The 24,208-nt window shown below is 41.8% G+C and overlaps 1 protein-coding gene across 1 annotated transcript in view; it reads right to left on the bottom strand.

The window, feature by feature from the left end:
* Nucleotides 1-24,208, bottom strand: part of Dnah9 (dynein axonemal heavy chain 9) — a 306,051-nt gene that overhangs the window by 75,875 nt on the left and 205,968 nt on the right. Inside the window, exons 46-51 of the mRNA XM_090349542.1 lie at nucleotides 21,912-22,054; nucleotides 21,402-21,563; nucleotides 20,563-20,796; nucleotides 16,918-17,178; nucleotides 9,312-9,737; nucleotides 1,931-2,050 (exon numbers count right to left, since the gene is read on the bottom strand). Coding sequence (XP_090205668.1) covers nucleotides 1,931-2,050; nucleotides 9,312-9,737; nucleotides 16,918-17,178; nucleotides 20,563-20,796; nucleotides 21,402-21,563; nucleotides 21,912-22,054 — 1,346 coding nt within the window. The remainder of the gene's footprint in view (nucleotides 1-1,930; nucleotides 2,051-9,311; nucleotides 9,738-16,917; nucleotides 17,179-20,562; nucleotides 20,797-21,401; nucleotides 21,564-21,911; nucleotides 22,055-24,208) is intronic.

Here is a 24,208-nt window from a genome sequence, read left to right as displayed (position 1 = left end):
TACAACAGAACTTGTATGTTAGAACTTACTCTGTTTTTTCTCCCAGTTTTAGATTAGATCAGGAGGGTCTAAATATTTCCACCAGAATCTCTGTTGTTAGAGACAGGTGTCTAACAAAGATTGCTCAGCTGATTTATGGCAAACAGAGAGAAGGCAGCCAGCAAGGGAGGTCTAGATGGCCTCTTGTGCATTGTCAAGGGTGCTGCTTCTAAACCAAACTGCTAAGCTTAAATAGATAATCTCAAAGCTGCACAGCAGGTGCCCTCACTACTTCACAGCCACAAAGCTCTGATATGGCCTTTCTCCACCACAGCAGGCTCAGATCAGTGATAACTATCACTTATTCCTCTCTCTGTCTCTCTCATTCTCTCATCTCTCTCTGTCTCTCTGTCTGTCTCTGTCTCTGTCTCTGTGTATCTGGCTTTATTATATAGATAATTAGTGGCTGATGCATAGATAAACATGAAATCGTTGAGGATGGTGTTGGAAGGCTGCAGAAAGAGAAATAATAACCAGTAGATATTTTTTATTTGTTTGCACAATTTTAGATGATAAAGGCAATGAGAAATATAAACCACAGGGGATTGAAAAAGGATTTATGACACTCCTCTCACTGAGTGGTTATCAAAACTGGTTGCCATTGCATATGCCTATAATCCCAGCCCTCAGGAGATGGAGGCAGGAAGATCTCAATTTCAAAACGAGTCTGACTTATAGGATGAGACCCTATCTCTAAGAACTAATAATAAAGGTTTATATCCATCTTTCTGTCTCCCCTCGGAAGTGTGACTACTTCAAGTATGACAGAAGTGATACTGTGCTGGATTTTGACCCAGGCTTTAAGGAATTAGACTTTTATACTTCTTATCTTTTGGAACACTTAACTTGCTTGTGGAGTCTTGACTATCCGCTGGAGAGATGACATGGAGAGGCTCTGAGACACCATAGAGACAGATCAAGGTCCTGCTGAGCCTACCCTACCAACCATCCCTGCCAAGGTCAAAAAAGCCATCCTAGACTGTCCAGCTTAGCTCAGTGGCTGGCTCAATAACCCTGAGTGGCCCCAGTAATGGGGCAGAAGCCCTGAGCTGCTTAACTCCGCCCACATTCCTGACCCACAGACTTGTAAAAGGTGGGACAATAGTTAAATCACCAAGTATTGAGGGGAATTTATTATGCAGCAAGGGACACATGGCACATAAGGGCATTGCTCTGTTTCATCAGACTTGTTTGTGTGTGTGTGTGTGTGTATGTGTGTGTGTGTGTGAAGTCAAGTTTAGAAATAATAATTTGGATAAGAATAATAAGATGAATAAGAATAATAAGATGAATAAATTTCCTGGTCAATTCTTTTTTTTTCTTTCTTTTTTTTTTTTTGCCAGCCCTGGGGACTGAAGTCAGGGCCTGAGCACTATCCTTGGACTTTCGCAAGTCTAGAGCTCTATCAACCATTTGAGCCACAGCACCACCTCCAGCCTTTTCTCTATATGTGGTACCAAGGAATTGAACCCGGGTCTTTGAGCATACTAGGCAATTACTCCACTACTAGACCGAACTCCCAGCCCTGGTCACTTCTTCACTATCAAAATATAACATAGATGAGAGTTCTAGAGTTTGCTTCTAAAATGCTATCTTTGTTTCTGAAGGCCTCCTCTGGTCCATACACATATATGCATACACTGTGTTAGGTCTTGGGTAGGCTGTCTAATTGAACCACTCTTCTCAAACATCCAACATTTATATAAGAGACTGAGTGAGCACTCATGCTTTGTTTGGATCACAATCCCTACCTTTCTGCACATTTTTAATATCCTTCCTCCAGCTCTGAGTCAAAGCAGTGCTGTGCTTTGCTCATCTATGTTGCACTTCTGGGGCTTCTGACAGGCACTGTTAACATAATCAGAGCTCGGGTGGCGAGGCAAGCACTCACCAGACGGTTTGCAAGGGAGATAGTGCCTTCGGTCACTTCAGCTTCTTGCTGGCATTTGAGTTTCTCTGCTGTTGCTTTCTCAAACTTGGCAGTCAACTTTGCCAGGTTCCCATTAAGGTGCTGTTTAGAAGAAGGAGTACAGAATCAATCATTCCAGCCCAAGCCACCATCTATAGCACTTCTGGGAATGAAGAGTTCACATGAAGGTGATTTTGAAGTCAGGAGGAGCTTATAGACTCATCGAGCTGATCAGGGAGATATGGGAGCCAAATCTGGGAGAGGTGATCTCAGGCAGAGTCCCAGGGGAGACATGAGCTTTGTCCTGCAGGAGAAGTGTTGGGTAGAATGGCTCCAAAGCTGTCGGATCCAAGGAGGGAGAGCTGAGCTTCAGATAAATGGGCACAGAGGTGGGGAGGGGATATTAATCCTCCCTCCTCCAGGTGCTGGGGAAAATAGGTTCTTGTGGTCTGGTAAAATGGTGCAAGCACAAAGTTTGGAGGGAACTCTCAAGAGCTTTGGAGCACTGGAGAACTCCTGAATGTATCTGCTGTGGCTGGACTGGAACAGGGCTATCAGAAACTCAAGTCCTTCCCTGGCTGTAAGTCTCCAGGTAGAAGAAAGTGGCTATCATCTATTTTCCTCTTATTAGTATGATGTAAAGAATATTTTTTAGAAAAATATATAGTGTTGTTTTTTGTTTGTTTTTTTTTGCCAGTCCCGGGGCTTGAACTCAGGGCCTGGGTGCTGTCGCTGAGCTTCTTTTGTTCACGGCAAGCTTTTTACCATTTGAGCCACAGTGCCACATTCCAGGTTTTTATTTTTCTTTTCTGAGTAGTTTATTGGGGATAAAGAGTCTCCTGGCTTTTTCTGTCCAGGCTTACTTCGAACCACAATTCCCAGCTCTCAGCCTCCTGAGTAGCTAGGATGAGTCATCAGCAGCCAGTGGATTTTTTTTTTTCCTGTTTGATAACTGAAGCATGTCGTATTTTTTTTTTTTTGCCAGTCCTGGGCTTGAGCTCAGGGCCTGAGCACTGTCCTTGGACTTTCTCAAGGCTAGAACTCTACCACTTGAGCCTCAGCACCACTTCCGGCTTTTTCTATATATGTGGTACCAAGGAATCGAACCCGGGTCTTCGTGCATGCTAGGCAAGCACTTTAACCACTAGGCCAAATTCCCGGCCCAGCATGTCATATTTGTTTCTCTCAGAATATGGATGTGCACATTCAAATACACATGGTCATATAGCAGATACCCTGAATATGTGTCACATGTGTATAATAATGGAAGTTTAGTTGGCCATCACTAAGGCACAGGAGAAGTAAATATGAGGACAGGTTCATAAATCAAAGCAGTTTAGAAGGTAGATAATGAACTATTCAAGGAATAATGTTACCCCTTCAGCTACCTCTTCTTCCACCTAAACTTTCTCCTAAACTGGTTGTGAAGCAATTATGAAGCCAGGCGTTTCTAAAACCAAGCAAAAACACCAAGGACCACTGACAGTGAGTGATCCCAATAGATTCTGAAGAACCATATAGACAACAGTCACTCACCCAGCATGAGTCTGCTAGTAGAGATAGGGGCATGGATACAGCTGAAGCAGCGTCCAGGGATCACCTGAGGGGATTGGTCAGCCTGAAGAGCCTCACAGAAACTGGAGATTTTGGAAACATTGGGTGGATGGGACAGGAGGAAGTTGACTGGTAGCCCATTGGCTCTCACTTATCCCCATCTACACAGTGTCACCAGGCATTATTCCTTCTCTCTTGAGAAGTGGTAGAGAAAAGAAATCACATTCTGCTGTTTACGATTCACCTAGTGTAACACCTCCAATCCTAGAAAGTCATCTTTCCAGTCAGTCAGTTCTGCTTTGCCCTTACCTGCGGAGCAATAATCAGCTGCTGCTCACTCTCTTAAACATGAAAGAACAAGTTACTAACGAAACGAGGATTAAGGTAAACAGGGGAAAAAAGTAAACAAAAACCAATGACTTGGGGAAAAAGATGTCAACCAAAAATAGCATGGAAAAAGCTTACAGGTCATCTCCCAGAGACATGCAAGATGCTGAGAGAGGCTTACAAGAGAGGCCACATATTTTAATGTCATCCATAAAATAAAGAACTAAGAAGAAGAGAGATCAGAGCAAGTGCTGCGGGGATTACTAGTACTTTATTATTTATGGGGAACAATCATAAATTTGGTCAAAAGATGAATTTGAGGAAATTTCCTAGAAATATCAGAAAAAAAAGTGACCAAAACAAGGTATGGACTGTTAGGAGGAGCGACTTCCAACCAAGATGCATTTTAGGCGATGAGATTAAGCAGAAAATGAAAGGGATAAAAAAATGAAAGGGATATTGACACAGAAATTATTTAAAATGATTTTACAGTGTTCAAGAAACTAAATCTGTGTAGGCCATGAGGGATAAGAAAAGAACGACAGCTAAGCACACCAAAGTAAAGCTCCAGATACTAAAGGTAAAGGAAAGGTTGAAAGACTTCCAAAAAGCAAAAGAGTACATTCATAAAGGAAAGAGAGGGATACAAATTTCTCACAGACAAGTGTTCAACACATCTAGTGTTTCAAAGGAAAAGTAATCAAATCAGAATTCAGTAGTCAGGCATGGAGTACACTTGTAATCCCAGGACACTTTTTCCATTTCAGAATAAAATGAAGATGTTTCTCGGCTATAATGATATACAACCTACCACTTTCTCACCTCATTTTACTAAGAAAGTTATCTGAGGATTCATGATAGAAAAATAAAAAGAATAAATATAGACAGGAAGAAGCATCAAAAGTCAATGAACTTACACAAGAAATCAACAATAATGGTGCTTGCTCCATTGAATCTAAGGAGGAAGACAAGGGAGAAAGCCTTGATGGAATGTTGGATTGAATGGAGAATGTAAAAGAAATAACAGAGGCCATGAAAGTGGTGCTGTGGCTCCAGTGGTAGAGCGCTAGCTTCGAGCTAAAGAGCTCAGGGACAATGCCCTAGAAATTAAGCCCCATGAATGAGGTAAAAAAAAAGAAAGAAAGAAAGAGAGAAAGAATAGAGGCCATGCAAAAGGAGCAGATGTATAAAGAAAACAAGCAGGAGGTTGTACAAATAAAGAAATGTAATTATTATAGTGTATTTCTCAGAGCTAACGTAATTATCATAATGTATCACTTAGAGCTGCTATGAATAATGTAGGCATGTTCAGAAATATAGAAATGAAATTTACTGGTTCTTCAGTGTCATCAATTGGTCTATGGAACATGAGTCCCTTAAATTTTGAGTAGAGAAGACAACATAGACGTTTCTGGACTTTGCAATTATAAAAATAAGTCATGATCAAAGAAGCTGGGGGCTAGAAATGTGGCTCAGTGGTAGAGTGCTTGGCTAGTGTCACGCATTCTTAAGACAAGTTCGATTCCTGTAATTCTGGATTCGATTCCTCAGTACTACATAAACAGAAAAAGCCAGAATTAGCGTTGTAGCTCAAGTGGTAGGAGGCTAGCCTCGAGCAAAAGAAGCTCAGGGACAGTGGCCAGGCCCTGAGTTCAAACCCCAGAACTGGCAAAACAAAACAAAACAAAGAACAGCAACAAAAAACAAGTAAAAACAGTTGGGAGGTAGAAGAGAGATGGTAGACATGAAGTTGGGGACAGGAAACATCATCACCTTTTAAGGCTGATGGCGTCAGAGAAACTACTTCAGTGTACAGAAGCAATAAATACAAGTGCTATCATCTGAAACTAGTTACCATAACTGCACTGTGCAGACAAATAACTTGTGGGCTCATCTTGCTAGCAGTTGGCCGTCTGCATAAGATTCGTGAAGAAATGGAGCTCTCAGCTTCACATATGGACAGAAGTTAGAAATTCAAATGAGCAGAAAGCAGGAGGAGGATATAAACTCATCTAATATGGTTAGTATTGGGAAAAAAATACACTGGGGCTAGTAGGGGCTCAAGGCAAAATGCCAGCACTGACTACTTTTGAGACAGCCCCTAGAGACTTCAAGGTCAGTAAATGACACAGAAGCAGCTATTTTCTGATTATTTTTAGAGTGGCCAGAAGTCGGATTTTTGACACAACAGCTCCTGCTGTTTTAAATATTGGCAATTAATTAAGCCATTCACAAATACTCTATGTAAGCTAAATAATGACAATGAAGCCACTAGGCAGTGGGTTCTTATATGGCCTCAATAATCTACTGAAGCAGATAAAAGAATTAAGAGCTCATTAAAAGCCCCTGTCTGCTGTTTGCTATTTTACCCTATGTGCGACTGTAATGCAAAATGCATTAATTTTTCTCACTATTACTTTGTATAATTTGTAGCAATAATTCTTTGTTCATTACATATGAACAAAATATAACACAATCATTACCCTCTCCCTTCTCCCCCAAAGGAGATACATTATGGAGTGTTTAGCTAGCTTCGGTAGGCCTCTGGCTTTGATGTCCAGCACTGAAAACAAAGAGGGAAAAAAAGAGGATAGAGGAAATATAGAGGATAATATTTAGAGGATAAATAATATAGAGGCTAAATAAACCAAAACCAATGAAATTCTTTTACTACCCAAAGATAATCATCACCTTTAATAATTGGTTTTGGATTTCCAGTTCTATATGATTATCTATAGAAATGCTAGTGATCAATCTGGCTTGCTATAGAGTCTGCTTCCTTATGTATTTGGATATAAAATTTTTACTTGTGGACCGGAAGCATGGCCTAGTCAGAGAGTGCTCACCTAGCATGTATGAAGCCCTGGACTTGATTCCCTAGAAACACATGCAGAAAAAGCCAGAAGTGGTGCTGTGGCTCAAGTGGCAGAGCACTATCCTTGAGCAAAAAGTGTCCAAGGACAGTGCCCAGGCCCTGAGTTCAAGCTCCAGCACTGGCAAAAAAAAAATTACTTGGAATTAGCTTAAAAATAGAGTGCAGGCAGGTGAACAGGTGTGCATGTTTGTGCATGCAAATACACGTGTACATGTGTCCATACATGCATGTGTGTGCATGCATGTTTGTGTGCACATGCATATGAGTAGAGTTGGCTTCAAGAGCATACGGGAAGGTTCCTCTTGTCCCAGGGATTTTTCTTGTTAGTAATGGTGTACTTTGTTTTTAATAGTAGAGTGAGTGTTTCTACTGGGATGTTGACACAGCAAAGCATGGAGAGGAGGTTGTTAAAAGCAAGAATATATTTTTTCCCCCAGAAAATATTTTGGCATAAAAGTAGTGCCTTCCTTAAGGTAGCCAAGTATTTTTTAGATATCCTTCTTGTTTTCACAGGTTGAGTGGGCCCTTCAGTGAATGTTGGCTACTGAAAAGGTATAAACATTTTGAAAACATTTCCTTTGCACCAAATGTTCCCTTTCGTTAAAATAACTTCAGTAAAGAGTCTTCGGAAATTCAGTTTTTGTCAAATTTTATAGAAGAGATTGAAGAACATGAAAGTCATCGTGAAATCTTTCCCAGAAATCCAGAGGATTTATAGGGCAAGAATACGGAGAGGAGATTCCTTATTTTCCCTAAAGTATCTTTGTCAAACCAAGAGGTTGGATGCAGGGGTCTTTGAACTAGAGCCTTCAGCCATAGACTTTAACAACCAATAAGCTCACTTCATAAGATGAATACCATATGCCTATATTCTTATTTTCCACAATCTACAAAACAATTATAAAAAACTGTGGCAAGAATCATCTTTGCCTGGACTACCTGCATGTTAATTAATGATATATAGCTTGGTTTGCTATAGTGACGGGGTTCTTTTTTTCTTTCTTTCTTTTCTTTTTTTTTTTTGGTCCATCATGGGGCTCTGGTTGGGTGTGGGTTGTGGGTTGTGGGGACTCTGGTCCCTGAATTCTTTGGCTCTAGGCTACTGCCCTACCCTTGGGTCTGGGTGTTGTCCCTGAGCTCCTCAGCTCAAGGCTACCACCCCACCCCTTGAGCCACAAAGCCACTTTCAGTTTCCTACTGGTTAATTGGAGATAAGAGTCTCACAGTCTGGTCTTTAGTGCCCGGGCTGGCTTTGAACTATGCTCCTCAGATCTCAGCCTCCTGAGTAGCTAGGATTACAGGCATGAGCCACCATGCCCAGCTAATGACTGGGTTCTTGCACATGGTTGAATGTGCCTGTGATAGACAGTTCACATAGCCAATGAGACTGGGGACAGGGGAGGAGTAACAGCTGGAGGCAGTTTCTGATGTTTAATCATGGATAGCCTCTGGGCTATACATACATGGTCTTCAATTTCCAGGACAATCCTGTAATATAGGCACTATTAATGAAGTTTGAGCATTCTAAGGACAGATTCAGTAAGTATCACATCTTGGATTGGAGCTGAGGTATGCTGGGTGGATTTTGACTGTGTTAGTATTGGTGAAATTCAAGGGAAATCCTGAATCCTAGGTCACCATTGCTGCCCCCACTCAATCCTGGAGGAGTGTGACAATATCTATGTAGTGTGTTCATCAAAGTTAACGTCCCTTACTCACCACCCTCACCCAGTCCTGGAGGAGGCATAATAATATCTACATAGTGTTTATTACAGATAATGACCTTTGCATTTTATATTTATAGACAAAAGATCAACTCCCTCCCTGTGCACCAGTATACAACTTGCTTTAAAAAACAGCTTCCAGCTGAGTGCAGTGACTCATGCCTGTAATCCTTGCTACTCAGGAGGCTGAGATCTGAGGATCAAAGTTCAAAGCCAGCCCGGGCACAAAAAGACCTGAGACTCTTATCTCCAATTAATCATTAGGAAAAGGAAAGTGGGGCTTAGCTCAAAGGTAGGGTGGTAGTCTTGAGCTGAAGAGCTCAGGGACAGTGCCCAGGCTGAGTTCAAGCCCCATGACCCCCCAAAATACAATAGCTTCCATAAAATACATGCAGATCTCATAAAACATGCCCATGTGTGTGTCAGTTTTGCTGACTGAAGTAGGCAGACAGTTGTCCAGAACCTGAAGCTAATACATTTCAAAATAGGTACTGAGCAAAGATGGTTAAAACTTACATTTCAAAAGGGGCCAAAGAAAGAATGTTCAATTTATCTGTGGCTCTGAGGATAATCCTGCCCATCTATTATACATATCTATCTGTCATCCTTACTTTCCTCAGGATAAAGCGAAAAATCCTTACACACCAGAACTATAAATCAGTGGTCCAGGGGATTTGTTTTGTTTGGCTTAGGAGGTACTGGCAAAAGAAGTGGGAAATGTTACCCCTACTGAAAAACGAAGAGGTAGTACACAAACATTTTGCTTTCTTATTTCTCTGGGAAGATCATAATGCGAGGGGCAGGGTGATGGCTTGAAAGGCTCGTGTATGTGAGAGGCTGTGTGGTTTGCATTGGGGTAGCAGGACTTGGGGGTTCAACTTACTGTGATCTTGGCTTTGATGGCTGCCAGCTTCTCCTGGGCAGTGGTGAGGTCAGAGGTCGCCTTGCTCAGTGCTTGGCGCTTGGGTTCCACATCACAGAACACCTCATAGAACCTTATGATGTTTATGACCCAAGAACAGAGACCCGCGGCTGCATAAGACTTGGTGGCCACAAACTCAGGATTGAACTCAGGGTCCTGTAAATAGGGCCTGATGGCTTTGAGGCAGTTCTCGTGAATGTTCTCCTTGTCAAAGTTGATTAATGAGTCCAGGAAACCGTCCACTTTGGCCATGGTGATCTTGGCTGCCTTCCAGCTCCGGTCTTTGGGTACCTTGCCCTGGGGAGCCATAAGCACCATCACTGCAGCACTGACATTGCTCACCGCCACAGGCGGGGACCCGAATGACTTCAGCTCAGTTAGGTTTGTCTGGGAAAGGAGAAGGACATGGTTAGAGGAAAATGAATGAGCTGTTCTTTGTCCCCAACCACTAATGGAGTTAGACTATGGAGTGATGAATCTGAAAGGGTTGCTTTGAATTTTAAATATTATGCGTCATCAAAAGGAAGGTAAAGTTACTCCCTAGTGGCTTTCAGACTCCCCTGAATGGGGAGCCCCAGGCTTAGCTCTGTTCTTTCAGAACTTTAAGTGAGTCTCAGCCCATTAGAAACACACAATTATTTCAAATCCAGAAGAAAGATACAAGCGTGCTAACTAACATAGTCTGAAATAGGCAGCCTGACATGAATAAAAGATAAGGTTATTATAAATTAATTTTCATCTTAGAGTGAAGAAAATAGCACTGAAATTCAACTGATTTTTTTCTTTAATTAAACTGTTTTGTTCCATGAGCTCGTTCTCACGACACTCGACTGCCCAGATAGGAAAGTGGCATTTTTTTTGGCCAAGAAATAATTCAGACAGAAAGCTGGTACGTGACTCAGCCGCTTCTGCCTGGCTACAGATATGTCCTCTGTTTCCCATCTCCCTTGCCTCAGAAAGATGTATCTCAATGAAGTTTCACCTTGGTCCATGATTTTAATTTTCCAGGCCTTGGCACTTTCATCTGTAAAATGGGGACAGACTCCCCTCTCCAATCTGTTCATTCTGTTGTCTTAAATGCACAGAGAACAAAGGCTAGCTTTGCACTTCCATGAGAAGGCCAAGGTTATAGATCCACTTGCTCACCATTATATTTAATTTTATTTTGGCAGTACCAGGGACTGAATTTGGCCCAGCTAGGCTAGTGCTCTTCCATTTGAGGCACGGTTACAGCCCAGATTTTTGACAATTATTTTTGAGATATAGTCTTTCAAACTTTTCTGCCCAGGCTGGCTTCAAACAGTGATACTTCCACTTTCAACTTCCAGGGTAGGAGGGTTTCAGCAGAGAGCCATCTGTGCCTAGCTTGTTTTAGTTATCTTTATGATAAGGGTTTGAGTTGATGGCAGGGTTGACCTGCACTGAGAAGCTCTTATTTTAGCTTCTTTTCCTCGGGCTCGCCTTAAACTGTGACTTTCCCAATATTCACTTCCCAGGTAGCTGTGATCTTAGGCAGAAGCTACCATGCCCAGCTGTTTATTCTAGTTTTGAATCTGACTTTTCACTGAACATACTTGAATTATTGTTTTTATAAAGCATGCTTCTAAGTAAACTATGTGTGGTTTTCCTTCATTTGGGTGCACCATAATTTATGTAACAGGTTTCATATTGTCAAATATTTAAGCTATTAAAGATTTAGTAATCGGTGAGATGATAGGACGTTTTGAAGACATTAAAGACAAATAAACCAAAACCATACTAGATTTCAATAAGAATTGTATTTAATTTATGAGTATATTGGGGATGATGACAGTTTTATAAAGTGGAATTCTTCAGCACACACACACACACACACACACACACATCTTGTATATATTTGTTTATTCACATCTTTGATAAAAATGTGCAGTTTTTCTTCACAGCTTCAGCAAATTTCTTTGCGCTTATTTGTATCTTATGTTTTGGTTGCTATCTTGAAATCATATTTTCCAACTGGCTAGTGTGGATATTAGGAAAGCTATTACATTTTATAATGTATTTTTGTAATAATAGGCCCTTAACCTCCCCTGTTATTGGTATTACTATATTTTTATAGCATCTGTGAAGAATTATGCATTCATGCACCATTATAGGACACACACACATGATTCATATTTGTTGTTTACTAATGAATTTGGTCAGGAATCCACTGTTACTAGTAACAGTAGTGAAGGGAGTTTTTCTAGCGCCTTTATCTGTGTTAGTAAGAATGCCTCTGGTGCCCCATCATTAGACAAAGGTATTTTGCTCTTGGATTGGAATTAGTTGCCTTCTGTTGACAATATATCCAACCCCCTCTCTTTCTCTTTCTCTTTTATTTTGGTGGTGTAAGAGACTGAACTCAGAACCTCAGAGGTACTGGGCAGGTGTTGTTTCACTTGAGCCACATCTCCAGGTTATTTCCCAGGTAGGGTCTCATTTTATACCAGGGATGGCCTGGACTGTGATCCTCCTGTTTTTGCTTCCCCCACATAACCAGAAAGGGCAGGCATGTATCACTGAGCCCACCAATTGTGTTTCCCTGTAGCTGAAATAACAGGTACAACAAGCCTGTACCACTGCACTCAACCTCTGCTTGAGATGGAGCCTCCTAAAGTTCTTATATCCTAGCTACCTTCAATCTGTGATTTCCCCATCTTCTGCTCCCAATTTTCTAGGATTACAGGATTTGTGGTTTCATTTAGATTCTACCAGTGTAATCTGGAGCACATTCTCCACCCCTGTAGATGAGACAGGGGTTAAGAAATAGAAAAAGATGTCCCGTGATCTTATCATACATGGAATGTTCTTTTTCCTCTGGAAAACAAGATTTTATAATGTCAGTTCATGCATCGAAATCACATTTTCTTAATTCATGGTGATATATTCATGGTGCTATTGCACTGGGCTTTCCAGATTTCATCTGTTGTTGAGCAAATATTCTTTTTGAACATACATCTGGATTTGGTAATTGCAAGTGTTTCTCTGGGGTAAATAAGTAGGAAAGTGTTTGGTAGAGCTATATGTAAGACTGAATAACTCCCCTCTCTCAGAGATACCCATCCACACCCTAAAGCTGGAGCATTTTCCACATTAACCTTTTTCTTCCTATTTCTTTTTACAAAGTGAAATTAGCCAGAGATTTAGAGCCCTATTGTCAAAAATAGCTGAATAGTGCTCCCAGTTCTGCATGTCTGTATGTATAGATGCATATGTATGTCTGTAAATATATGACTTTTTCAATCCATTCATCTGCTGTTTCCATACTGTAGCTATTGTAAATAATGAGACAGTGAACATGCAAATGCAGATATCTGTATGGAAGAGTGTAGATTTCAGGGTTGGCTAGATGACAGATACTTCTCTTGGGATATTTTTAAGGAACCTCCGTACTGTTATATCTATTTCCTTCCCACTAGTGGTACCTAAGTATTCCCTTTTCCCCATTCATTTGCCTTATTTCTGTACATGGGGAATTTGCAAAGAAAGTAGATTCTTGTAGAGTTTAGATGTTCTTCACTTCTCTCCTTGCCCTATGCAAATACCCCACTCCACACACAAATAGGTGACTCATACTTTTTCTTGATGTCATAATTGTTTTACTAGGTACATCAAAACATCATGCTGTTTGCTATCAATAAATACAATAAAAAGTGGAAAGTAAGTTAGAGCTATCTAGTTGTATTTAAATTATTCTATATTTAATATGTGCATTTATACAAATGTAAATAAATAGGAAATTGTGGAGACAGTTATTCCCATATCCTTACAGGAGCTACTTCTGGGGAAGATATGCAGTAGAAATGAAAGTGACTTTATATTTGACCATATATATTATTTAAATTAAAATTATTTTAACAATAAAAATACCCTGGTACACTATGTATTTAATACAACATAAATTCACAGTAAATACATGAGGAACAAAAAATTACAAGTAACTTTTGTGGTGGTTTAAGGCCATGACATTGAAAGATACACCATTTTTTAAAAAAAGCTAAGGCAGAAAATGTTACACTGGATTTATTTTAGTTGAGCTATAAAAGCAAAAATAAAGCTGCCAAACCGGAGACAGAATGTGCAGAGACTTACTACTGAACTCTGATTTACAGGTATTCTTTATGCATTTGTGGAAGATTTATTGTTAACTTTGAACATGATGAACAAACAGGGGAAATGGCCCTTAAATATCAAAGTGGTGTCAGTGCAAAAGTGTCTGAGGACCACACACATGAGTTCTCTGGTCAGGAACCCAAACCTGCTGGTTATAGTTGGTTCATTCTGGTGCTTTCTACTGTATGGAAAAGAAGGGGGAGGATGAGGGGAAGAAAGGGGTTGGAGAGGGGAGGGGGGAAGAAGTGTACTTTGATTCAATTTACTCCCAAGGAGAAAGAGGAGGTTGAGGCGGATCAGATATGAAGGATATAGGAGAAGAAGAAAAAGAAGGAGGAGGAAGGCGAGGAGGACAAGGGCAAGAAACCTCTATTTAATTGATTTTCTACATTGTACCAAGTATAAGCAAAGGGGAAGGGATAATCCCTCTCACAGATGGTATGAAAAAAACTACCCACATGCAAAAAAGAAAGAATGAAATTGAGCCCCTCTCTTATACCACATGCAAAAATCAACTCAAAATGAGTTTAAAAGTTAAGCAGGGAACCTGAAACTACGAGACTACTAGAAAGAAATAGGAAACAGGGGACTACTATACTGCACTGGCCTGGACAACACCTTTTTTGTTTTGTTTTAAAGATATGATTTCAAACACACAAGGAACAAAAGCAAAACCAGGCAAATGAAAATATGACAGCTTCTCTCTCTGTGTATGAAGGGCAGGGGAGGTATTAGGAAACAACAGAATAAAGAGAAAACCACCAAATCAGGAGAAAATATCTCCAATCCATATACTTGATCAACAATTAATGTCGTGTGTGTGTGTGTGTGTGTGTGTGTGTGTGTGTGTGTGTGTGTGTGTGTGTGTAACTTAAGCAACTTCAAAAGAAAACCAACAATCGATTTAAGGAATGGACAATGAACTAGAATAATCTTTTTTCAAATGAAAACATAGATGGCCAATAGCTAAATGGAAAAAAATGCTCAACATCACTAATCTTTTGTGACTGAAAAGAAAAATTAAAGCCACAGTGAGATATCACTCCTATCTGTTAGAATGATTGAGACTGAATGATGAGCTCTTTGTCAAGCATGTGGAGGAAAGAGAACTCTTGCTCACTATTAGCCTTCCTACAGAAATGATGGAAAATGATGTGGAAAGCCAAAGAAAATGACCACATGACCACATGGCCAGCATTCCCACTGTCGGTTTAAAATCTGTATGTCCAAGAAATACTCCATTTTCATTGTAGCTTATTCTCAATAGCTAATGTATGGAATCAACCTAAGGGTCTTTCAATAGCTGAATGTATGATTCAGTCTTAAGAAAGACATAGCGGGGTGCTGGTATCTTACCTGGTAATCCTAACTACTCAGGAAGCTGAGCTTTGAGGATTGAAGTTCAAAGCAGGAAAGTCTGTGAGACTTATCTCTAACAAACACTCAGAAAAAGCTGTAAGTGGAGCTGTGGCTTAAGTGGTAGATACTAGCTTTGACCAAAAGAAACCCAGGGACAGAGCCCAAAGTTCAAGTCCCAGAACTAATGAAAAGAAAAAAAGAAGAAAAAGAAAAAAAGGCCATTCTATGATTTGTGACAGCATAGATAAACTGAACACAGAAAGACAAAAACTGCAATGAATTTCTGTCTCATTTGTAGAACAACTGAACTCACAGAAGTAGAGGAGAAAGGAGGTTACTGGAGTCCTGGGATGGGGGGTATTAGGAGTTATGGAGCAATTCTACTCAAAGCTGCAGTTAGATGGGAGAGACACATATAAATTATTTTGAGATCTGTTGTTGCACAGGGTGATGAATATATAGCCAACAGTTGAGTACTGGATATATTGATATAATTCCAGGAATACATTTCAAATCATCTCATCACAAAAATATTAAATATTTGAGGCAACAGATATGTTAATTAGCTTGATTCAATCATCCCACATTGAATTGAAACATCATAACATCACTTAGTAACCCATAAATACATGCAAGTATAATTCTGTCAGGCTAGAAGAAGGAAAAAAGATTGCTCAGACTTCTGAAATAGGCAGATAATACTGGACAAGGGGGGTGATGCACAGAGCCCATCCAGGAAGAACGATGGGGGCCGGGCCCCTCTTGAAAGCAGGAGGCCTGACTTATATGGAAGGAACTTATGGAGAAGGAATCTTAAATGATGCAGGGAGGAACACAGTCTAATCTGAGGCCTGCAGGTTGTCCTGGCTGCTGCTGTGAGCTCAGGAAGAAGCCTGGCCTGGCTGTACTTCAACTCCCCATTGCTACCACTTCATCGAATACTTGCTAAATTCTGGTTTTATAGATGATTTTTTCATATGTTTGAGCTAATCTCTTTATTTTTTATTGGTCGTGGGACTTGAACTCTGGGCCTGGGCACTGTCCTTGAGCTCTTCAGCTCAAGGCCACTGCCCTACCCCTTGAGCCTCAGGGTCATTTTTGGTTTTCTAGTGATTAATTGGAGGTAAGAGTCTCATGGGCTTTAGTGCCATGGCTGGCTATGAACCTCATTTTTAAGGTCTCAGCCTCTTGAGTAGCTAGGATCACAAGTGTGAACCACCATGCCCGGCTAGAGCTAATCTCTTATTCTCTCTCTCTCTCTCTCTCCCTCCCTCCCTCCCTCCCTCCCTCCCTCCCTCCCTCCCTCCCTCCCTCCCTCCTCTCTCTCTCTCTCTCTCTCTCTCTCTCTCTCTCTCTCTCTCTCTCTCTCTCTCTCTCTCTCTCTCTCTCCCTCCCTCCCTCCCTCCCTCCCCCCCCTCTCAGTTTTTATGGTGCCAGGATTGGTGCTTGGACTTAGGGCCTGGATGTTGTCCCTAATTTTTTTTTTTGCCTCAGAGCTGGTGCTCCAGCAGTTGTGCCACAGCTCCTCTTCTGCTTTTATTTTTTGGGTGGTTAATTGGGGATAAGAGTCTCAGAGATGTTCATGGAGTTGGAGCGTTTCACAGCCTGGCTAGGCTGGATTTGAACCCCATCCCTCAGATCTCAGCGCTTTAACCTTATATGTTACACATTGAAGATAAGCTTGGGTGTCCTGAAATACCCAGTGGGCAAAATGGCCCAGGGTTCTCACAGCAGGACCATGTCTGGAGGTTGGATTCTACAGATTTGGAAGGTTCAATTCCAAGATCTCATGCTTGCGCCTATGAATCTGTGCATGTCATTCTCCTCTCTGGGCCTTGATTTTCACATCTGTGAAGGTGGGAGCCTGGACCAGTTTATCTAAATTTAACATCTAAGTACTCAGATCAGCATCTTCATCCATGAGACACACCAGTCAGTTTAATGAATGTTTACTTAGCAAATGAACCAGTGAAAACGATCCCACCTGTTTTGCTCTTGTTATCTTCCAGGAACACCAGAGTATGTTTCCCCCACCATCCCCCAGAGAGGCAAACAGGTACAGCTGATTTTCTCCTACCTTGTTAAGTGTGTTGAGAGCTGCCTGGGCTGCCATGAGGGCCGGCTCTGCTTTGGCAAGGTCTTCCTCACAGTCCTTCTGCTTCTGCTGTACCTCGAGCATGATGAGGGCCACCTTCTGTTCCTCCTCATCGGCCACAGCTTTCTCTCTGCTCACCTTCTCAGTCTCCACACCCACCACCTGAATCAGCTTGTCTGCTGCTTCGTTCTTCTGCTTTAGCTCTACTTCCTGGGTGGCCAGCTTGGCTTTCAGATCGTCCACCTGCAACAGGGAAGCATGGGGCTTAGCCATTTTTTTTTCTGGTACTGGGGCTTGAACTTGGGCCTGGATACTGTCCCTCAGCTTTTTTTTCACTCAGTGTTAGTGTTCTACCATCTGAGCCACAGCTCTGTTGCTGGTTTATTGCTGGTTAGTTGAACGTTAAGAGTCTCATGAACTTTCCTATTTGGGCTGGCTTTGAACATTGATTCTCAGATCCCAGCCTCCTGGATGCAAAGATCTATTCTCTGATGGTACAGGCATCTCCTTGACCGGGGGAAGGAAGAAAACACTGGACACTTTCTCATTCTCTTGTGAAGTACGGTGAAATATTTTAGAGCTGTGTACCCCAATCCCAAATGATCTGAGCTGCTTCTTAATGACATTTGTGCTATATTTGTTTCAAATACACACGTGCCTAACCTAATACTTTGCTCAGAGTAGAGGCCCTTAATAAAGATGACTTGTTTAATTCAAGCTGGAATATGGCCCCAAGTGGCTAGGACTTGATAAAAAATGGATAGCTTCATTAATTTCCTTCCCCCTTTTTCCAGCTTAGCATGAATCAAAGGAAGCCAAATATATTCTCCCTGATCAATCCTACGCGGTACTCTGTCCTGGGACTCCATCTCTAGCTTCTCTGTTTCTGAAGTCATTCATCCCTTATCTACCAGAAACTTTTCCCACTTCTCTGCCTGGCCTTGATTCTCTGCCAAACACCAATGACAGGGTAACATGGGAAGGAAGGATCCCCCTGATCAGGTCTGGATTCCCAGACCAGCTCTGAAGTCAAATATGGGCTGAAAGCACTGGGAAATTGTTTGGCTTATGATCTGTTAGGCTAGGGATGGCATTCTGTTTACATTTAGGTCAACAGGGTGTGTGGTTCTCAGAGTCTCCTAGGGTTAGCAGCATCCACAATTACCTCTGAATGACTTAGATGTGCAAACTCCCAGGTTAGACTCCATACCTACACAGTCAGAACTTCTTGAAAGTGGAGCCTGGCTGTCTGTACTTTCAGAGGGCTTTAGTGGATTCTGATGCCAGTCTCATGGAATGGCTTAAATTTTTTTTTTTCAGGTGTAAAAGGAAGACACAGACTTACTGACTTTAAAAGTGTGAAACAGTCATTTGTATTTACAGTACGGCCCATAAACTTTTCATTCCGAAATGACCTCTTGCCTTTTAATTTTCTACACTCGATTGCACGCAGTGACCAAAGATTACTTCAGAGCTCTGGAACATGTTGAACTGACTCAAATGCTTTATGATGCAAAATTCATAAGGGGAAAAAATAAAACTGAGGCGTAGAAGCTGCTGATAATTCCCTTTTCGTGGCAGATCAAAGGAAAGAAAAGGAATTGCGGGGGGAAGAATGCTCTTTAATTTTGTGTATTCATGGAAGCTAGGAGACTTTGTGTTAACCTCAAATAGAGGCTGATCCTTCGAACTGCCTTATATTCACATGTTGGAAGGTTAATCTTTTTCTAGTCTCCTGTTGTTCAGCTGCAGAATTATTTCTACAAGGACAGAGATGCAATTGTAAATCAAATTGATGAAGCTGCATAATCACTCCAGTCAGCAAACACACCAGTAACTTTTTGTTCCTTTTTAAATCTTGGGAGATTTTTGAAAATTGAAATGAGGGTTTTCTTCTTTTTTTCCCCCCTTTTCTTTTATTCTCCATTGTTGTTTTGTTGATTACAGATCTGACCTGTGGCCTTAGGTCCAAGGTAAAGAATCCTCTGTATTGTGAATAAGAACTTGATAGCTCTTAAATGGAGGGGAGAGTTTTGCCAGTTAGAACTTGGCCATTGCCCACCAAACCACAGAGAAGTTGTACCTCTGGGTTCATTTTATGACTTTTCTGCCATAGAAGAGGAAATTAAAATGGATTATTTGAAATCTTTTTTCCCTCCTTTTCCTACAGTCAAAATATTGAAGCCATAGGTTAGACTGTTCCTTAGAGACAGTCTCCTCCCTGCCACACCCAACCCCACAACATGGGAAGATGTCAGAGACACAGAAAAAACACTTCCCCACGGTCCTGCCGATTCTAGGATTTGGGGCCATGTGTAGTGGAGAAGAAATGCCCATGGAGAGGATGATAGCATAGGGCAACTAGAAAACGTCTCTCTCTGAAACAGGAACATGAATGTTCTATGCACCAGAAACAGAACCCTGGGACCTGCCCTGTGCGAAGGTCAGAGCATCTTCCTCATACCTTTGTCCTTGGAAACCATTCTTTGGATGTGTGAATTAGCTCAAAGGCAGAAGAGCAGGCTGATTAAAATGAATTGGCTCTATTTGAAAGAACAAATAGGAAAATACGATAGACACAGGATGTTTGGGACCTTTGTAAGTTGGCCAGCTACTTAGATATGTCAGAAGAAATGTCTGATCTGAGATGGGATTTGTTTCAGAAATAAGGCTTCAGCGATAAGAGTTCATAAAGTGTTTCTCTCCATCATTTATTGAGTATGGAAAGAGCTATGGTGTAGGTGGTTTGTACTCTAAAGTTTCCAGTGCTGGAGCTTGGTCCCCAGTGAACCTTTATGAGGCAGAGCCTGGCAAGAGGTTCACGTGAGCTCCGTTCTCATGAGTGGATTGATGCTATCTTTTGGGAGTGGATCTTGTCTCATGTGACTGGATTAGATTTCGTAAGGCTGAATTGTCAGAAGCAAGCCTGCCATCTTCGCCGAGTTCCTCTTTTCATGTGCTCTCACCATTGGCTATGAGACCCTCAGAAGAGCCAATAGTGCTTGATGCATCTAAACCTTCAGGATTGTAAGTAAATTGACCTCTTTTCTTTACAAAACACTCTGCTGCCTTAGGCACTTCTTTGTACCTAAAACAGAATGGAAGTGAATTGGAGAGGAGGAGAAAGCAGAGGGGAAGGAAAAAGTGGCAAAGAAGAGAGAAGAGGGCTGGGTGCGATGGCTCACACCTGTAATCCTAGCTACTCAGGAGGCTGAGGTCTGAGGATCAAGGTTCAAAGCCAGCCTGAGCACAAAAGGACCTGAGACTCTTAATTCCAATTAACCTCTAGAAAACAGAAATGGGTCTTGGCTCAAGGGTAGGGTGGTAGCCTTGAGCTGAAAAGCTCAGGGACAGTGCCCAGGCCCAGAGTTCAAGCCCCATGATGCACCAAAAAAAAAAAAAGAGAGAAGAGGTCCCTCTAGGAATTCTAGGCTCAGTGAGATGAATCAAATCAGCTCTAAGGTGAAAGATGTGTGCCTCTACTGGGGGAATTCAGCCTTAATTTAGGGTACAGGTTCTGATGCCACACAAGTCCCTGGAGAACCACCACGACGTCACTGAGAGTTTGATCCCTTCAGTACGCTAGGATGTTCCTTCTGCAGCTAGGAAAGGAGGTGCATCACTCACCTGGGCAGAGGTGCTGTGCAGCTTCAGCAAGCCATTCTCCAGCCGCTCCATTTTGCACTGCAGCTCTTTTCCGTTTCTGCACAATAAGCTCTTGTAGAGTCTGATGAACTCCAGAAAGGACTTGGGAGTTGTGTAGTTGTAACGCTGCTCATTGCTCAGATACAGCTGAGATGTTTGGTTGACACTTGTGTGCACGAATGCCATAAACTTGCTAATAGACTGCTTCACTGTGGGCTAGAAAACAAGAAGTCACCTCTATAGAGGAAGTCATCTGTATAGAAATGATCTCTACACAGGAAGTCATCCCTACACAGAAAGTCATCTGTAAACAGGAAGTCATCTCTACATGGAGAGACTGAGGCAGCCAGCCACACCACTCATCCTTCATCACCTAGAACATTGGGTTCCAACAGGTCTGTGAAAAACTGAATGTTGACACGGACATCTGGGTCTGGAATTCCTTATGTCCTGAGGTAGGGAGTGTTAGGTCCAACTGGAAGAAATGACTTCTTCCCTTGGCTCTCTCCCACTGCACCCTGGAAATCCCTGCCCAGCACCTGTAACCCTGGCAACTGGCATGCCTGGGGGCAGTGGGAGGTGCTCACTGAGGTATTTCCCCATCCTCTGAGATCACATCCACTTCCACTGTGACTATACCCCTCCCCCTATATAATCTCTCATTTCTCTCCCTAAACCCCTCTTGCTTGCCTGACTCCATCTTGGGTGGCAGGAGTCTGCTCTTTCCTCACACAATAAACTCTCTATCCCTGAACTGTGTGGAGTTTCCTTTCGGCAGACCTTACAGGGAGGACCTAGAGGGATCTCCTCTTCCTTCTTACCTCAATGTTCTCTGTGTTCTGCAAGAAGCGGAGGCTGACTGACTCCAGAGCCTGCCGAGGCCACTCGTGGAACCAGTCGATGGCTGTGCAGTTGACAATGGCTGGGAATTTCCTGCTGCGAGCCCTCAGCTTATTCCCCACAGGGGAGAAACAGAGAGTCACCTGAACAGCCAGCCGGAAAGGGAGAAATAAGAAAGATATCAGAGACACACAGCAAAGACCATCCGGTTTTGGGTTCTTGCTGTCCTAGAAAGTCAAGCTGCACACACAACAGGGATGAAATATGCTAGCTAGCTTTTATAGCCATGAGCTCAAGATCTACTGAATATGTCACCATGCACCAGAGGTCATGGATCATAGAGGAGATGAGAATGACACCCTGGCTCAGGGAGGGTACTGTGCCTACGCCACCTATTCCTAGATAGTCCATGAAGACAGTTATGTCCACAACATCTGCAGAAGCTCTTGTGGGCCACCTCTGCCAGTGGCAGATGGGAAACTTTTCTTTACCTTCAGCTGTCTCCGGATCCGGTCTATGAAGAACTTCCAGCAGTTTTCTTGGTTGTCAAGCAGACCTTGGCTCTTGACCTCATTCCTTACATTATTGAGGATGTTCTCAACCTCATCATCAGAGTAGAGGTCTGGGATCTCTCCTGGGAATAAGCAGAGCATGGAAAGGCAGAGGTGGCTTCTTGCTTAATGATGCAATCAGGCATTTGTGATCTTTCTTTGTGGTATACATGGGCAACCTCACTTGCTGTTCAAACCTGACAGATATCATTCATAAGCCAACCAGATGGATGGAGAAAGGAAGAGAAGGTGAATGCACTCATAATATTTCATGTACCTATGTGAATGGAACCAGGTTACTTGAGGGGGTGGGTGAGGGTGGTCAAGATGGAGAGAAAGAGAATGATGGAATGGATGGCATGGATCAAGATTCATTGTGCTCATAAACTGTCATGTTGATTTGAAACACCATTGTGCAACTACTTAAAGATAATTGAAAAAGCACAAGTTCAGACAGGGGAAGGAGTGCATTGGTGATGATATGGGAGTAGAGGGCCTTCTTGAGCTGGAGCAGATCATCTGTAACATATCAATGCGCGCTCTCTCTCTCTCTCTCTCTCTCTCTCTCTCTCTCTCTCTTTCTCCCTCCCTCCCTCCCTCCCTCTCTGCATTTACTTATGAACTTCTGCGCCATTGGCTCTGTGTATTTGTGCACTCCTGAGGAGCAGGAAATATAATATATATTTACATTTAAGACTATGGATCTGAAGGGCCATAAAGAAATATAGAGGTGGCAGGTCTATTTAAGAAGAACAAGCAATCAGTTTCTACAGGAGGAAGGAAGCAAGCAGGAATTGCTTCGTGGCACTCAGCGTCCCATAAGTATGATAGTTTAAATCAGTGATGAATTGTTAAATAATTCATTATAAGGGATTTGCACAGTTTATAACTGGAACATTGTGGTTGGGTTATTTATTATGCAAGAGAAAAACTTAAAATGGAATAGCAATCAGGAGGTAGGGGCTCATACCTGTAATCTTAGCTAATCAGGGAGCTGAGATCTGAGGACTGTGGTTTGAAGCTAGTTTAGTGAGGAAAGTCTGAGAGTTTTTTGGTTTTTTTTTTTGCCAGTCCTGGGCTTGAGCTCAGGGCCTGAGCACTGTCCTTGGACTTTCTCAAGGCTAGAACTCTACCACTTGAGCCTCAGCACCACTTCCGGCTTTTTCTATATATGTGGTACCAAGGAATCGAACCCGGGTCTTCGTGCATGCTAGGCAAGCACTTTAACCACTAGGCCAAATTCCCGACCCCAGTCTGAGAGATTCTTATCTTCAATGACACACTACATAACTGGAAGTGGAGCTGTGACTCAAAGATAGAGTTCCAGCCTTAAGCAAAAATATTCAGGGAAAATCACCCGGCTCTGAGTTCAAGCCCCAGGAGCAACCAAAGGAAAAAAATGAAAAAGAAAAAAATAGAAAAATATGGAAATGACTATATATATCCCAACCAGATGAATGGAGAATATATAAATATATATATACAGATACATACATATATACATATATACATACTTCCATCTACTCAAAAAGAAAGGTAAATTTTACATAAAAATGGATACATGTGATAACAGAAAGCATTTCAAAATGTGGTGAAAATATCAAAAGCAAAGTGCCACAACAATAACAAAATCTAGGGATAAATGAAGGAAATATGTGTCTGCTCAGATTGTGGTTAATGGTTAATGTTTCCACTGTGGAAAGGAATTCTCTAAAATAAAAGATAAGTAAATCAACACAAATATGGAGGAAGTCCAGAGTGAAGGAAATAAAAATATCTCGGGTATATGAATAGATGTCTCACTAATGAATCAAAAATTAGAAATTTCAACATAGAAGAATCAATGTATGATAGGTGAATCAAGTTATCCTGGAAATTCGGAGGTAGCTACAAAATAGAAAGATCTATGAAAATAATTCACCTCAATAAACTAAAGAACAAAACGTTATGACTATTTAAACAGATGCACAGAATTTCTTGTCCAACCACTCTGGAAAGCAGAGTGGATGTTCCTATAAAAATTAAACACTGAAACTACCCTATGATCCAGCAATTCCGCTCCTGGGTATTTATCCAAACTAGGATACTGTAAAGCCACCAGCACAACCAGCACTATAGCCAAGGTATGGAATCAACCCAAATGCCCCTCAATGGATAAACAGATCAAGAAAATGGAATATCTATATACTACCATGAATTTTACTCATCCGTTAGAAAGGATCATATTGTAGCATTTG

Source organism: Megascapheus bottae, chromosome 17, assembly GCF_031878675.1.
Source record: "Megascapheus bottae isolate mThoBot1 chromosome 17, mThoBot2.hap1, whole genome shotgun sequence".
Taxonomy (NCBI): domain Eukaryota; kingdom Metazoa; phylum Chordata; class Mammalia; order Rodentia; family Geomyidae; genus Megascapheus; species Megascapheus bottae.
Note: the sequence above shows the minus strand (reverse complement) of the source record. Positions and strands in the feature narration are given on the sequence as shown.